At 40.9% G+C, this 16,404-nt stretch overlaps 2 protein-coding genes across 4 annotated transcripts in view; one reads left to right on the top strand and one right to left on the bottom strand.

Annotated features, from left to right (window-relative positions):
* The first annotated feature begins 2,384 nt into the window (after window positions 1–2,384).
* Window positions 2,385–7,050, top strand: LOC117449440 (complement receptor type 1). Of its 2 annotated transcripts, none has more exons than XM_034087125.1 (11): window positions 2,385–2,513; window positions 2,599–2,796; window positions 4,211–4,310; window positions 4,385–4,458; window positions 4,763–4,987; window positions 5,097–5,282; window positions 5,745–5,841; window positions 5,951–6,024; window positions 6,109–6,288; window positions 6,576–6,755; window positions 6,834–7,050. In XM_034087125.1, the coding sequence occupies exons 1-11, from the start codon at window positions 2,459–2,461 to the stop codon at window positions 6,863–6,865; spliced, it is 1,401 nt and encodes a 466-aa protein (XP_033943016.1). In that variant the 5' UTR covers window positions 2,385–2,458; the 3' UTR covers window positions 6,866–7,050. The 2 variants fall into 2 exon arrangements, with proteins under 2 accessions (XP_033943016.1, XP_033943015.1); XM_034087124.1 differs by having other exon boundaries at window positions 5,094–5,282.
* A 2-nt stretch (window positions 7,051–7,052) lies between these two features.
* scube3 (signal peptide, CUB domain, EGF-like 3) overlaps window positions 7,053–16,404 on the bottom strand; it is a 69,050-nt gene continuing 59,698 nt past the window's right edge. For both annotated transcript variants that reach the window (XM_034087122.2, XM_034087123.2), the window contains 13 exons: window positions 14,892–15,014; window positions 14,639–14,755; window positions 14,451–14,546; window positions 14,220–14,336; window positions 13,642–13,803; window positions 13,027–13,230; window positions 12,278–12,439; window positions 11,626–11,793; window positions 11,362–11,523; window positions 11,080–11,277; window positions 10,822–10,974; window positions 10,054–10,133; window positions 7,053–9,745 (listed from right to left, as the gene is read on the bottom strand). In XM_034087122.2, coding sequence (XP_033943013.1) covers window positions 9,593–9,745; window positions 10,054–10,133; window positions 10,822–10,974; window positions 11,080–11,277; window positions 11,362–11,523; window positions 11,626–11,793; window positions 12,278–12,439; window positions 13,027–13,230; window positions 13,642–13,803; window positions 14,220–14,336; window positions 14,451–14,546; window positions 14,639–14,755; window positions 14,892–15,014 — 1,895 coding nt within the window. In that variant the 3' untranslated portion in view covers window positions 7,053–9,592. The remainder of the gene's footprint in view (window positions 9,746–10,053; window positions 10,134–10,821; window positions 10,975–11,079; window positions 11,278–11,361; window positions 11,524–11,625; window positions 11,794–12,277; window positions 12,440–13,026; window positions 13,231–13,641; window positions 13,804–14,219; window positions 14,337–14,450; window positions 14,547–14,638; window positions 14,756–14,891; window positions 15,015–16,404) is intronic.

Below are 16,404 nucleotides of genomic sequence, written 5' to 3'. Positions count from 1 at the left end.
TAACAACACTTTGAATAATTATCTCTTCTAATAATTTTCTCTCAGTAATCACTCAACTACTGTCTTTCCAACAAACAGATTGACTGACCCTTACTGTCATCACAATGAAACACGTCCAGAAGAATGTCATGCAAAGCTATCAGTACTTGAGATTATATTGGCCCCAAAAAGAACCTTGAAAAGGACATGTGTGTGTGTTTGGTAAGATGGTGTGTTCCAGCTCCTTCCATGATTGTGAAGTCAAAGGTCAGCTTGTGGTGTTTTTACACAGCCAAGAAAGTCAAACGTACTCTAACAATTTTGCATAACATTCCCTACTTAATGCGCATTTCCCTTTCCACCCTGCAGTTCAGTGCTCTCCCGGTCACCACTACAACACCACGGTACACCGCTGTATCCGCTGCCCGGTAGGGACCTATCAGACAGAGTTTAGACAGAACTACTGCATTACCTGTCCCGGGAACACCACCACTGATTTTGACGGTGCCACAAGTGTGTCGCAGTGCAAGAGTGAGTATGAAAAATGCTTTGTGTCAGATTTCTTAAACATGCACGGTAGACTTATCGTGTGTGTGTGTGTGTGTGTGTGTGTGTGTGTGTGTGTGTGTGTGTGTGTGTGTGTGTGTGTGTGTGTGTGTGTGTGTGTGTGTGTGTGTGTGTGTGTGTGTGTGTGTGTGTGTGTGTGTGTGTGTGTGTGTGTGTGTGTGTGTGTGTGTGTGTGTGTGTGTGTGTGTGTGTGTTGGTCAGGGAGTGTATTGTGTGTGTCAGGGTGTCTGGGAAAGTGTATGTGTGTGTGTGTTGATATCTTGGTCAGGGAGTGTAGTGTGTGTGTGTGTGTGTGTGTGTGTGTGTGTGTGTGTGTGTGTGTGTGTGTGTGTGTGTGTGTGTGTGTGTGTGTGTGTGTGTGTGTGTGTGTGTGTGTGTGTGTGTGTGTGTGTGTGTGTGTGTGTGTGTGTGTGTGTGTCAGGGTGTCTGGGAAAGTGTATGTAAGAAGGTTTATATATATAGGATTACTTTAAAACAGTCCCAAATAATACATGTTCACTTCAATACAGTTCAAGATAATACCTGTTCACTTTAATACAGTTTAGAACAATATCTGTTTGCTTTAGTTTACTTCATGTAATAAAATAATAATTTCATGGTAAGGCTACCATTACTAAAGTAATGTAATGCTAACTAACGTGCTCGCTACTCGTTGCTACTAGCTAGGTAGCTAACTTGACTGTGTTCCATGCACAACATGTGTATTACCTGATATGTCTGATCCGGCGACTCCTGGTCCTTTCATCAGACGGGAATCGATAGAACGAGCAAGTGGTATGATCACTTATGTGATTACAACCTGGTACAAAGCACACAGGCATCTTGTAAAAGTGAATTTATTTTTAGCAATCTCTTATTTATTGGAGGGAATAAATCAGTTATGAGATCTTCTTCTTCTTCTTCGCTTTAATTACGAGTCACAACCACTTGGAGCATTATCGCCTGTGACATCACTTACGCGAGCCAGAATGGGATTTGGGATTTGTAGTCTTTGTAGTCGCGTATTTTTCATAGTCTTATATTTCAACAGTTTTACAACAAAATGTGACTTTTTTGACATGGAACTTATTGTGTAAGATTGACAAACATCATATGTGTAGTTTGTGGCACAATTCAAACGGGATCAAAAGATACGTGTTCTCTCTCCATTGAATTCAATGTAAATTTTTCGCTTCCGGGGTCCCATGGGCCGGAAGTAGATGGGCGTGACTTCGCCTCTCTATAAAAATGCTTGCCATGTTGTGTTTTTGGTGGTATTTGGTTGTCAACCTATTTTTGTTTGTGAAATGTTGAAGTGGCTCACTGTATCTTTATTTCTTCTGTTTTTGTTTTGTTGTTGTCTGAGATGGGAATGTCATCTCCTTATTGTTATGTCCATGTTTGTGTTTTAAGCCTGTAAACATTTTTTTTTTTTATTTGGCGGCCCACTTGCAATGCCTTCGCGGACCACTAGAGGGCCGCGGCCCACAGGTTGGGAACCGCTGCTTTATACTATGTTTTATTTACTTACATTCTCTTGACATTCTCTTGACTCTCTATTGACTTTACTTATTGGAACGCAAATATCATTTTGTTTCTATTGTCCTAAATACGGAAAGAAATTTAAATGCACTTTTCTGAGACTTGACAAATGATAATCATGGGTTCTGTTTAAAAAACGGATAAGGTTATAGGTTTGGTTGATCACAGTAATGTTGGCAATACAACAAAAAGAAAGTTGTATGTGTTTGGAGGGCAGTAGTCTGTCCCTGGTCTTGTAGTCCAGTGTGCTCTGTTGTTTTCATGTGGGCTGTGTTTCCCTCACCCTCTGTGAGCCCTCCTCTATAAATTGCTTAATCTGAAGCGGCTGGTGCCATTTCATCCGTCATCTGCATGCAGGATTTGTTTACACGGAACTGCACAGTCGACAAACATGAGGAATATCGGTCTGAATATTCTGCTTTTATCGTTTGCCCTTGGCGTTTCAGGTAATTAGTAGAATAATTCAAATGTTGCAGATTGTTATTTGTTATTTGTATGTAAAATAAATCTTTTCATTTTCCAAAATAAAAGCTCAAGTACCAAAACAATGTTCGGCACCACCGGAGTACCAACATGCGAGACTAGTGAAGAAATACAGCGGTTTACAGAAGTTCCTGAGCGGGGAGAAGGTGTACTATGACTGCGCCGAGGACTTCACTCCATCCGGGGGGAGCAGAGCCGCGCAGTGTGTCGCTGGGGGATGGCGCAAACTGACTCTGAAATGCGAAAGTAAGTGCCTTGCATACTTGTTAGCCATCTAGTTTAGCATTAAAATTGTCAATATATGGTTAAATGTTAATGTTTCTGTGATGGTTTTCAACGAGACGTTTAGAGTAATGTGATTGAAAGCATATACAAACTGACTATCTCCCTAGCGGCCATGGGGTAAATTTACATGTAATCCTATTACATATCGTGGTTACTAAATTTTATAGAACCAATAACATGTTTTAAAGTCTGAAAGCGAAGCAATTAGCTTTAGAATAAAACAAGAGAAAACATTGAAATATATTTATGCAGCTTTTTATTAAGATGCTACCCAAACAATGACACTAGATTAAAGGATATTTATAAGTTTGTATCCCTTTTTTTTAATGAAAGTTCACACAGACCAACAATTATTTTAGATAACATGAAGATGTAAATGGCAAATCCTAGATAACCAATTCCCATTTTATGATCAGACACATCTGTGTGGAGCTTAAATGGTTAAGTGTTAAGATCATAAGTGTGGGGGAAACTTCGGAAGCAATTGGAGACAGGATTCAGAGAGACACGAGGAGAGCTGGAGATTTGAGGGCAAACACTGATGGTTTATTTGGAGCTTCGGCCGGAGAATTCACAAGACATGACATGGGCCACGATCTGACCACACGGTTGAGATGCCAAACCAATTCTGAAGACCCATGTATTTATCTAGTTCTGAGAAAATAATCAACATTGTGCATAACAAGATGGAACCATAACACCTCTATCAGCTGCCGCCAGCAGGCAGGAACAGGGAGACAAAACACTGAGAGCACAGCAGCCAAGGTTACAGGTGCGTGTGCTCAGTCAGCACAGTTTGAACTGATAAACTGGGGCAAAGTTATGGGCCTTAGAAAAGATTTCCAACATATCAATGGTTGTGCTGCTCAATCAGTCAATAGACCTCTTAATGACAAAAAGCAAAATTATGATTTCATAAATGTTGTTCCATATTAATAGTGCAATGAAGAGGACAATTAGATATTTAGGAAAAAAGTAATAAAATAAGTCAGTATGATATGTTACTTAAGTCTTTACGTTGACATTTGAGCTTCAGTGGGGTCCACTGTCCCTCGATACACCTGCGGTATCTGCTGCCACCTGCCATATTCCCAACAATAAGCACTTAAGAAAACCAGATGATTGCCGTCCTCAAACTGAAGCATTTGCATTACGGTGCCTTTACACACTTCACAGTTTCACATAAAAACACCCATCAAATCCTAGTGACAAAACACACTGAGGTTAGCACATCGGCTTTGGAGCAGCTTATAAGGGTTGTTTTGCCATTTGTAAATGAAAGGTATCTGTCTTTTTTTCCCCAGCTGGCAAATAATATTTCACCCTTGATTCCTGTTCTGATTGGCCATCAACTCTCTTTCTTTCTTTCTTGCAGAGAAATCGTGTGGCAATGCCGGGGATCTGCCTCATGGAGAGTTCCAGTATGAAGGGAACTCGTTCATTGGGGAGAAAGCTTATGCTGTATGCAATGAGGGGTACGTAGAAGAATGATTGACATCCTGTACAACTTGATCGGAATAAGCCTTTGAATTTGTGTTTATGTTCACAGATACTCTCTGAAAGGACTTGATTATATTATCTGCAAGAAGTCGGGCTGGACCAGTGACATTCCGTCTTGTGAAGGTGAGCAACCCTAAAGACTCATGATCCACAAACCAGTTGTATTCTTTACACACAGTAAGGTGAGATTGCTGCACCTTAATAGATGATCTCAAGTGGGCCGTGTTGTCAAAAATGATTAATTACCGTCTGCATGTGACGCACAATGAAGGTGTTCTTAATTCTTAATTTCATTTAAACACATTTCCATTATGCAATACGGATGTGATGCCATATTAAGGTTGTTCAGTATATTACTCATGTTTAGGTATTTTTCTATGCAAGTTGGAAGGAAGAGAATCACCTAATCTATTGAACATCTCCTCAGAGGGAGAGGCCACCTGCCCCCCCCCTGCAGTGGCCCGGCACTTGGTGAGCAGTGCTGGAGCTGTGTCTGTGCACCGGGTGGGGGTCTCTGTGACCTTCACCTGCAGTCAGGGTTTCCAGATGGATGGAGCTCAGAGCATCAGGTGTGGAGCTGGTGGTCTGTGGCAGCCCCCGCCCCCTCGGTGCCGGCCTGCACCAATCAAACCTCTGTCACCCAATGAAGGCAGTGAGTTAGTTTTTCCACCACATAAGAAAGTTGTCAGCATTTTGGCAGTAAGGAGAAATGTCAGTTTATTCAAAAGAAGAGTGTTTCTAAACTTGTTTCTGTTCAGCAGGGGGATGCAGGGTGCCGGTAAACACTGACAACACTAACCTCGCTGACAGGTACATCAGAAAGACATTGTTCGCTTCTGGGGACAAAGTCTATTACGTGTGTGATGTCGGATACGTTCAGGCAGGTGGAAGCAGATACCGGTGGTGTATCGAGGGACAGTGGACCCCACTGAAGCTCAAATGTCAACGTAAAGACTTGCGTAACATATCATACTGACTTAATTTATTACTTTTTTCCTAAATATCGAATTGTCCTCTTCATTGCACTATTAATATGGAACAACATTTGTGTAATCATACTTTTGCTTTTTCTCATTTAGAGGACTGATTGAGCTGCACAACCATTGATTTTTGACCATTTGTTTAAAAGGCATTTCTATATTTGCATTGAAACATGTAGATTTCCTAGAAATGTGTCTTGTGTATTTGCGCCCTATACATTTAGATATAGTTTTTTTTTTTTTTTAAAGTGCATGCTTTCTTAATCTGACAAATAAGGCTTCTGTATATTTCTGTCTTTGTGTGCAAACAGATGTTTAAAGACCTATTTTACAGTCCTGATGACTGATGGACTGCAAATAAATATAAAAAACAATATTTTACAAGGTCACAATGAGCTGGTTAACTTAACCTTTCTTTATCCCCAATAGCAAAGTCATGTGGCTCTGCAGGAGAGATTATGAATGGAGAGTTTACATACACTGGATTGGAGTTTGGAGACAAGGCTACAGCTGTCTGTGATGAGGGGTGAGGAAGATCCTTACACTGCGCTGCTTTCTTACATACTGTTATTCTTAACACTTACGGGATTTTCTCCATCTTGTAAACTCTCTGACTTTTGATCATTTTTCATCAGATATGATCTTGTAGGAAAGGCAACCAGAAACTGCCTGAGTAAAGGCTGGGACGCACGTGTTCCTGCTTGTGAAGGTGAGGTGAACAAGCATCTTTGACAGTTGATCATTAATTTCCCTTCCTCTTTAGCTGTGCCAACGCTATTTAACCTTTTTACAGCTGTGGTGTGTGAGGAGCCGTCAGCAGTGACCAACGCAGAGATGAGAGGCCGTCACGAGCCACCGTACACATACAGGACTGTGATCAGCTATCATTGTCGTGCGGGAACCCTCATTGGACAAAGGGACATTTGGTGCACCAAGGACGGGACGTGGAGTAACTCTCCTCCTGAATGCAGAGGTTCATGATACTCTTAGTTACAACAAACTTCCCCTATTATACTGTTTTCCCTCAATATATTATAGGTCTCAGATATATACAAAACATGTATACAATATATATATATATACAAGAGCATGCATTGGAGCATCCCATAAACCCCTCTGTTTCAGCCCTGTTTCAAAAGTGCTGATTCTGTCTTTGACTTTAAAGGGAATTTAAGATGCCACTCCCAAAGTGGATTTTGCCTAATAGGTGACCTTTAAGCAACTATATATTTTTCTGAATTTATTTCAATTTCTCCACAGAGGTATCATGTCCACCTCCAAATGTGGCCAATGCCTTCTGGATGAGAGCTCGGAACAAGCAGTTCCAAGTAAGGGACATGCTCTCCATCGAGTGTGAGTGGGGGTACACGATGTCCGGCCCCAGATCCATTACCTGTGGTCATGATGGCCGCTGGTCCCCTGGCCTCCCTAAATGCACACGTAAGTAATACATCCTTGGTTGAAATTTCTTCATAATATATATATTTTACAAAACTTATGACCATCTGTTTATTTCAGCACATCGCAGTCCCACCTACTGGAGGGGCTAACAAGCTAGCTGAAATGTGAACTACATTATTTAATCCAACCTGGTTAAACAGCAGTCCAGAGGATGGGTTTCTTAAGCTTAACACTGTCTTCCTGCACTATGATAATACACTCATAGTAATATGTTCTTATTTGCTCATAAAACTTGTATGAACTCATTGTAAAGACATTAAATATTTGAAATGAAGCTGAAGTACAGTATGTTTATTTCAATAAGTGTTTTGGGCAGCGACAAGTACAAACTTGTTTCATTCACCTCCTGTACATAGTTTTTTTTCTTTAACAGTTGATAATGTTATGTGTATCATCTCTATAGACTAAACGGTGAGTGAGCATTTCATGAACAAACAAGCTACAAGAAAATAAGAACACCAATTCCATTCATTTAAAAAGACAATACAAAATCCAGACATTTCTTTACATGAGCAATAACAATTCAAGTGCAAATATCATTATCAACTCTATGATACATCATAGCAAACTCTCGTTAAAAGGCAACAATACAACAACAAAAAAGTATCAGGTTGCAGGAAATTAGCTGATTCTGGTTTGGGGGGGGGGGAGAGTCTAATACCTGGAGATACACTGAGGCCTGTGTGGAGGAATTACAAACCAACATTAAATCATGGTTTCGTCCAGCATCGCCCTCAGGTTTGACAACATTGTCAACATCCCTTTGTCATCCTAAAGTGTGGTACAGGATTGGAAGTGTACCATCTCACTTTTTTTATTTACATGAGTGGGGACAAAACAAAACTCCCCGGATAAGAGCGCAAGGGTCAACTCTATTTCATATCTCCAGAGGGCTGAATGTACGGATTAAGGGGTTGGGGCTATCACTCTGACCATGCAGTCGTTTGGACCAATTTGACTGCAGTGGTGCTGATTATGAGTTTTTTAAAATAGTCCCTACATTTGGGGGAAAATACTACTTTTATTTTCTTTCTGAATGTCCTTCATGCAGTTACCAAGGTTGAGAGGCAATAAAAGCAGAGACTCCCGGAAGTCCTGCACCGTCGGCAAATGATATTGAGTTTTACTAAGCACAAGATTTTAATGTTGGTTTGGGATCTTTAGAGTTGCTGGTGGGTTGATTTTGTAACCTTTGGACATAGGCCGGCTATCGGTTTCTATTTGTGGTTTACTAACTTTCTGAAGGCTGTTACTTCACATTTAATGTTAAGATAAGAGTGGTATCAATCTCATCTAATTCTCAGCAAGAAAAATGTCGCAACAATTCCTAGCTACTTGGCCGATGTTAGAGTGTTAGATCTAAAAAAACTAATAATTTTACCCTGTTTTGGTTGCTGTTCTCATAACAAATCATATTTAATTATTACACTTAACAGACTTTTTTAGTATTCCTCTGAAGAGGAGATTAGTTACACGGTGGAACCCAAACATGTTCTGCCCCAGTGACGGATACATATTTCATACAATGAGTCTTAGCAGGAATGCAGCTTGGAACACATTTCACAAGCTTTGTTGTGGGTCACCATCGGGTGTAACCAACATTAAGGTGTAGTTTTTTCATCATTACACTTTGTACTAAAAGGTAGGATTGCAGTCTCTGATTTTAGTGCACAAAACAAAGAAACCCACCCGTTTTGGGCGGTCTTTGGAAGAGCTGTCTTCATTGGGAATGAACAAAGTGTGTTTGAGAGGGTACTGGTGTCTTTGGATTTGAGACTGGGGGGCAAAAGTGATTTGGGGGTCCTGCGTAACAAAAGAAATGTAGGATTAAAGAATTCAACCCTCGTCTAATTTATTTTCATTATTTACAAGATTGAAATAAAAACTGGTTGTCCACAGAAAGGCAGTGTGAGAGTATCAACTTACTGTGTATAAGAACTTTAGTTTAAACGTAGAGACTATTAGTGTCGAGTACATCAGAAAGACAGACAATATGAGATTGAAGAATTAAAGTGACCTTTTAAAAGAAGCAGCAAACATAATGTCCCTCAAAGACATTTCTCTCTCATCTCTCTCTCAGAGACATGTTCCACTAGACATCACGTTATCTCATTTCTGTGGCTCTCACGGTTATTAGTTTGTTATTCATCTCCCAAATGTCCACTATGTTCCTGGAATTATTATCCCCTGTTTGTATTTGCTTTAAAAAAAGAAGAGCAACAGAAATAATCTGAAGGTTGGAAAACACTGATACAGTCTAGACAGACGGAACAAAACACAGATTAACTGTTTTAACAGTAAAACCCTTGGAAACTGCTCTAAGAGCTCAAATATAATAAGGCTTCGAATGACCTGGAACGCAGCTGCGACATGAATGTAACAACCTCTCCTCCTCGAGGACAGCACACAGACACTGGAGATGGAACTAGGGTTACACGACACTTACAGTCATACTTAATAGTAGGAGTTGAGACTCAGACCGCTCATTTAAAATACAATAGCAAGCTCAAACCACACACACAACATTACTCCGACTGTCTGAAATGGGCACTTTTGTTTTTTTGTGTGGTTTCATTGCACAACAGAAACCAAACCCTCTGAAATACTCTACATCCCCGCTGAATGGAAACTGACAACAAACCTAAAACACAAATCCTCAGTATTCATCGAGTCTGCATCGTGTTTATTGTCAAAGCTTATGGATATTAGGAGAGCGTAAACATACTAGTAAGTCCTGTGAGGGATGTGGCCTGTAAGGTGGAGGGGGGCGTCGGGGGAGGGGGTCACAATCCGGTGCTTCGGTCGCCGTGTAAGCTTTACTTGTATGGTCGCAGAAAAGCCGAGACTTTGCTGCTTATGAGGCGGATGAAGGAGCGGGGAAGCATCTCGTTGGACTCCCGAGTGGTGTACTTAAAGTAGTTGTTTGGGTGAGCCAGCACATCAAAAAGAGTCTTAATCAGTTTTTTATCCTGCAGGGAAGAACAGGCGGATGTAAACGTCACACTTAGCATATTTTCTTCCTTAATAATACGTTTGAATTACATGTCAAGCTATTACACAACGCTGCCAAACAAATTACACACCTTTATGACGGCATTAGCAAATCTTTTCATTATTAATGTACCGACTGACTGATCCGAGGTCTTGTGTTTTGTTTTTCTGAACAGACAACACCTTCAAGGTTCAGCTTGTGGTTTGATGAGTCACCTCTTCCAGGTGGTCGTATATATCAACAAGAAACTAAAGCCAGAAATAAACAGTCAAAACATTTGCTAACCTTGAGGATTTCCTGGTGGTTTTCTGACGCGTAGAGTCTTCCGTCTCGCACTATGTCCTCGACAAGCTGCTCATAGTCCTCTGAATAAAGAAAACATGTAAGTTACTTCACTAAATGATAAAAACAATGAAAACGCTGAGAACTTACAGGAACTTTGAGGTATCCAACTCACTTCTACAATATAAGGAAGTGAAAGAGATCTTTTTGTAGTGCTCACAGTACTGAGAAAAACCTTTTTCCAGAAGCAATGTAACTTTTACCATAAGTTAACAATAGAAGATACTGTAGACCGGTTTCAAAGGGACCATGACTTTGGTATAAATAAAATACATCATACAACTCACTTTAAACATCAACATATCTGTTGAGTAAGGATCTAAATGCCCCTTCTCATACTGGATAAATTACCTATCACGGTACGCTAGCTTTATATCTGTATTAAAATTCCCCTCAACGTACATTTGTTAAGTGCTTCTGCTGCATTTTCTCTTATTTAATGAGTGAAAGTCCTCCTTATTGTAACTATTCGAATATTTTGCTTCTCAATCTGTTGAGTTTCAATTTGATATGCAATGTGTAACTGGCTCTCGGAAAATGCTTTATAAATAAAGTTATTATTATTACACATCTGAGTCACAACTTCTTCATTATATTCATTAATTTCGGGAACCTCATAAAAAGAATGTCATGAGTTTGTGGAAAAGCCTGAGGGCAGAGAGAGACGGACATTTAGAGACACAGCTGGTGAGCTGAATGAGATGAACATACCGTCATAAGTAACGTAGGGGATCTGAAAGCCTCTGGCGCTGTTAGCCTCATTGGACTTGAAGTTAATCCAGAGACGTCTGGAGCGCGCTGTGAAGGCGATCGGCCGCTCGTACGTCTGGCACGTCTCGTAGGTGGTGATGGATGAAGCCGACCCTTCAGAGGCAAGGAAAGGACAATGGTGACTAATCTGGTTTGCATGGTGATATTATCTTACACTATAATTCCACTGAAATAACAACGGGAAAGAGAGACACTCACAGTTCTTCCTCATAACCAGCACATCTCCGCACTCATCCTCCGAGGGCAGGAAGATCTCCGGGACCACGATTAAGATCTTGCGCTTGCTTGGTGGGTTAATGTTCCAGATACACTCCACATTAGCGGGGTAATTACCAGGGTAGTTGGGTGACTCGATGTAACCCATGAATTCGCCCATCTCTCCGCCACATTGCCTGTCTAGACACAGACACACACGCACACACACGATAAGTCTACCGTGCATGTTTAAGAAATCTGACACAAAGCATTTTTCATACTCACTCTTGCACTGCGACACACTTGTGGCACCGTCAAAATCAGTGGTGGTGTTCCCGGGACAGGTAATGCAGTAGTTCTGTCTAAACTCTGTCTGATAGGTCCCTACCGGGCAGCGGATACAGCGGTGTACCGTGGTGTTGTAGTGGTGACCGGGAGAGCACTGAACTGCAGGGTGGAAAGGGAAATGCGCATTAAGTAGGGGATGTTATGCAAAATTGTTAGAGTACGTTTGACTTTCTTGGCTGTGTAAAAACACCACAAGCTGACCTTTGACTTCACAATCATGGAAGGAGCTTGCCCCTTCCCGCTTGGTGGCCAGTCCCCCCCCACAGGGGAAGCACAGGGTCCGTCCCAAATCTGTCTGGTAGGAGCCCAGAGGGCACGCCTGACACGGTTTGAAGCCATCGTTGGAGGAGGAGCCCGTTGGACACTGGCCTGGATTTCAACACGCAGAGGTTTGGCAAAGGTAGCTCATCATAGTTATGTATCACAACAAGTTTTAGTTTGGGATGGAGGAAAAAGATGAGTTTGTGTGATTGTGTTAATGTGCTTACGGTTGTTTTATTTAATATCATTACTAATTACATATTTTTCACTCATTATGTTGAGTTCAATATCAGCTGTTTTATGATACATTGCTAATAAGTAAACAAACGAAACCATCCCAATGCAGGATTAGAAATATTTATTTTATTTTTAAAGACATATTACGCTAATTTCAGTTTAATTCTTATTCTTTTGGGTTTCCACTAGAAGATGATAAATTGCTTTAACTTTGAACAAAGGCTGTGTGCATTTCTCCTTGGATTGAGCATTCGGATAATTTGACAGAACTTATATAACACATGCTTAAAAAAAGACAAGACAAGAAATCACAATGCACAATATACTGTAGGACCAATAACACAATTTGGACTACCTGCACAGGAGGAGATGTTTCGGGCCCCCACCGGCCCGTGGCCGTCGCTGCCGGGGCAGAGGTCACAGGCCAGCTGCCCCTCTTTCTCCTGGAAAGTGCCCGGCGGACACTGAACGCAGCGCTCCTGCTCCCCGTGGTAATAAGACCCCGACAAGCATCTGACTAAGAAAAACATCGGCTCCAATCAGAGGACACACTTCACTTTTAAAAAAAGAAACGGAATTGGTTTATAATGGTGGTCATAAAGGTGGAGTTGGACTGGATTTTGTACGGTCTAGTACAACTCCATCACAAAATATGACTTCAAAGTAATTTAATTAACATTGCAGGCATCATAAAAGGCAGAATAGTCATATTTAACTTTCTTAGAGTGTACAGCTGTAGCTACTGGTGACTGAGGGTATATTTCACCTCCTTGTATTGCAGATATTCACAGCATAGATTAGACCTGATATTATCCAGCTACAGAATATGCTACTTCTTATATCTATGATCCTATTAACATGTTGGGCATTGTGTGTACTATGGGTTGCACCTTGCATTTCATATTACAATTTGCACTCTGTCCTATTTTCTACTGCAACTTCTTCAAAACAATTTCCCTTTGGATAAGAAAGTTCAAGCTGCTCTCAAATAGCTTTACAAAATGTACAATTCTAAGTTTGCCATTGTTCTCAAAGTAGGAATCTACTGCTTTTGGCCAAAAAAGCGAATTGGCTCTAATTCCCGGTCCAGCTCTCCGGTCTTACCACAGCGGCCACTCTCCTTCTCCCAGCCCGGCCCACAGTTCTCGTGAGTGGGAGAAGCCTGGCTAAGTTTCTGGGCCACCTCGTACTCCAGACCAGCGACTCGGATCAGGAAGCGCTCCTGGTTGATGGACTTCTTCAGAGCCTTGATGTACGTCTTCACCTGCTTCTCCATGCGCTGTCTCAGGCAGCTGAGATTGCAACTCCCTGTTTATTTATTTAAATTGGATTTAAATGAGTAAAAACTATGCATACATTTTGTACATTTTCTCAAGATGCTGTGAAAAAATCTTCTTCTTGGAAGCAAATGCTAATGTTACTAACTAAATAAACAAAATAGTTGTCCTTGAGTTCAAAGTACAATATTATATCTGAATTGTATTGGATAAGAAGTATACATAGGCTGGAATGCACACTATTCACTAAAGGACCATACATATGTACTTAAGCACAGTAAATCTGTAAATGTACTCTGCATATGTTGACACACTGACAACTAACATTGCTGTAAATTATGTTGCAGCTTTGAGTAATAGCTAAATGAAACAACTAAGTAGGCTGCACAGTAACATCCTCAGTAACTGCTGTTAAGGCGTTGTATTTCATGAGAAGACTGACCTGTGGTGTCTCCAGGTTTGACCTCAGCCTCCAGCTCCAAAGTGATGCGCGTCACTTCTTTGTTGGAGGGGTTTCGAGCCCGTCGGCCTTTCGTTTTCTTAGAGGAGTCACACCTCAGGTTGACAAACGTCACTAGGCAGTTGCTGCAGGGCTGCCCCCCTCCTGTGGACAACATGAAGATACATGAGTAAATCCCCATTAAATATTAGTAACGATTAATGTTATTTATATTTAAGAGTAAATGTACATCATTTCTTGGAAAGTTATTACAAAGTAAAATGTAATTGGAAAAGGTTTGATTCATTTTGAATTCATCATAGACTTTGAAAAAATTTGTAATTTAAATTAACATAACAAAAATAGACGAGGTTTGAGACCAAGATGGAATATTATGTCCTTTAATGACCCTTTTGTATGACCAGGATATATATAAAATATACATTTATACTACAAAGAACAACAGAAAAACCTTACAGGCATGTTTGTTTGTTGAAAAATTATTCAAATGGTTCATTGTAAACTGTATACAGCTTTACATGTCTATAAATACCAGTATATGTGTACAGATTTAGACTGACCTGGTCCGAGGGTCCGTCCTCTGTCCTCCGTCCTGCCCGTAAGCTTCGGATGAAGGTGACATTTGGCGTTTTTTATCTTAAAAGAAGCCGTCTGCTTCACTGGAGGGGCCTGAGTCTCTACAGACAAACACAGCACAGTGGGTAGGAGCACACTGCAACATCAGGCACACCATCTGTAATTGACTGATTGTTGGAAAGTGTTTGATCATAGAAATCTGAATGGCAGCGAACCTATGCAGCTCTGACTGTTGCTGGAGTTGAGCCTGGCAGAAGACTTCCCTCTGAGGAGGGGGATACCACAACTCACGGAGTAGCTGCTGTCAGACTCTGCAAAGATCACACACATAAAAAGGGATTTTAATAAAAAAGGATTTCTTGTGTGGTGTTTTGTGATCGCGCGCTCACTGTGGGGAACATACCTGCCAGATAGTGAGCCTTAGAAACACAGGTAAGTGAGCAGCTCTCTTTCTTGCCCGTCTTGCTGCAGGTCAGAGTGGCTTTTGGTGACAGCAGTCCAAGATGGCATTTCATCAGCTCTGAGGGAGAATAAAACCCACAGAGAATCACAAACTGTTGGCAAAGAAAGTGGAGAGTGAGGAAAAAAAGTGTTTGAGGATGTGCTTTGGGTGTGTGTGAGTGAATGAGCCACAGGGGGGCAGTGCTGCCACATACCAACACAGTCCTTCCTGTTCCAGTGCAGCTTGTGTCCCGGAGGACAGGTACACTCGTAGCTCCCTTGAGAGTTGATGCAGCCAAATTTACATCCTCCATGGTTTATACTGCACTCGTCAATATCTGGGGATAAATATGTAGACATTAATCGGACATGTATAACTGTCTCTAAAAAGCCCTCATTGTTCAAAGCTACTATGACTGAGCGATCGTTTAATGTGATAAAACATCTTTATACATATAGTATACAGATATAATACACAATATTATGGACAACATTAATAATAAAGGCACATACTAAGTCAAATGTCTCTAATAGTCTCAAGCAACATATTTTGAGGGAATATCAATTAAAGGTAATTTAATGAAAATATACTTTTTCTTATGTCATGTATTTAAATAAAATAAGAATATACAAACATAGGCTTAACTGTTTGAATTGTTCATATTGACCATTTATTTGATTAATAGCCAGAAGACGTGCAGTGTCGTGATCTATATCGTTATTAAGATTTGAAATGACCAATATGTAGTAAAAGAAGATGTTGTCTATCTGGCCCATCCCTCTAAAACCTCAAATAAAATAAGGGAGGAAAAGGATTTCATCCAAAAATCAGAAACAGTGAGAAACAATGTGGTCCGTAAAAAGGATCTGGAGTCAATTTGGCCGAGTACAATGAAAGAGAAACAGTGCTGTGAGCACAGCTGTGAAAGAGGAGTTCCTCAGGGGTCAGATCACTTCATCCTGTCACAGCGTCACATTGTAGGAAGATTAATGTGTATGCGTGTAAACAGAAGTGATTCTTCATTTGATGTCGCCACATTCAATTTAATGGTGAAAACCTCTCTGCTCTTCAGTGAGGAAGACTTGTGGTGAGCCGTAAATTATAATCACCTATTCAAACGCACGCTGAGCTAAAACCACTAAAAGCATCCGGGATCCAGATGCAGGCTGGCTGCCGTCGACGCCAGACTGAAAATGAGTTTAGTGGGTAGAGCCGAGGATCAGCAGGCTGCGGACAAGCGTCGGCGACACCGGAGAGACGGAGATAATGGCAGTGATTGATGATCTGGCCCGCTGATATGAAATGCTCTTTCTTGTCTCATTCAATTATTCACCCTAAATAAAAACAGTCTGCACTCCCTGAAGAAGATGACTTCAGCAACAGCAATGTTGAGCCAGAGCTGCTTGTCCTCTGCATCAAAGCACTTAATTTAAAGGACAGAGAAGTCGAATGAAAGTCTGAAGGAAGTGCCAGCAACTGTATTTTTAACATCTTTGTTCCTCCCACACTTGAAGTGTAACCAAATAGATGTCTTCTGACCTTCCTCCAAATACTGTTTATCTGCGTGCTGATACAGAGACAGCAGAGATGAGTCAGGGAAGGAAATAAAAAGAGACAAATTGACATTTAGACTCAACAATTGCTTTGTGTAATTTGTAAGGAATTTTTTTAGAAGGGTTGGAGAGTTCATGGGAACATCTTGCCATCTTTACATTTGTAACGCTGCT

Source organism: Pseudochaenichthys georgianus, chromosome 7, assembly GCF_902827115.2.
Source record: "Pseudochaenichthys georgianus chromosome 7, fPseGeo1.2, whole genome shotgun sequence".
In the NCBI taxonomy this organism is placed as follows: Eukaryota; Metazoa; Chordata; class Actinopteri; order Perciformes; family Channichthyidae; genus Pseudochaenichthys; species Pseudochaenichthys georgianus.
This window is presented reverse-complemented; position numbering and strand designations above follow the sequence as displayed.

Bases quoted from the DNA above. Each gene is read 5' to 3' on its own strand.
- LOC117449440 (XM_034087124.1), top strand. From the start codon at position 2,459: ATGAGGAATATCGGTCTGAATATTCTGCTTTTATCGTTTGCCCTTGGC. The intron at 2,797-4,210 runs GTAAGTGCCTTG...TCTTTCTTGCAG, and splicing joins ACTGACTCTGAAATGCGAAA to AGAAATCGTGTGGCAATGCC. The intron at 5,842-5,950 runs GTGAGGAAGATC...ATTTTTCATCAG, and splicing joins ACAGCTGTCTGTGATGAGGG to ATATGATCTTGTAGGAAAGG.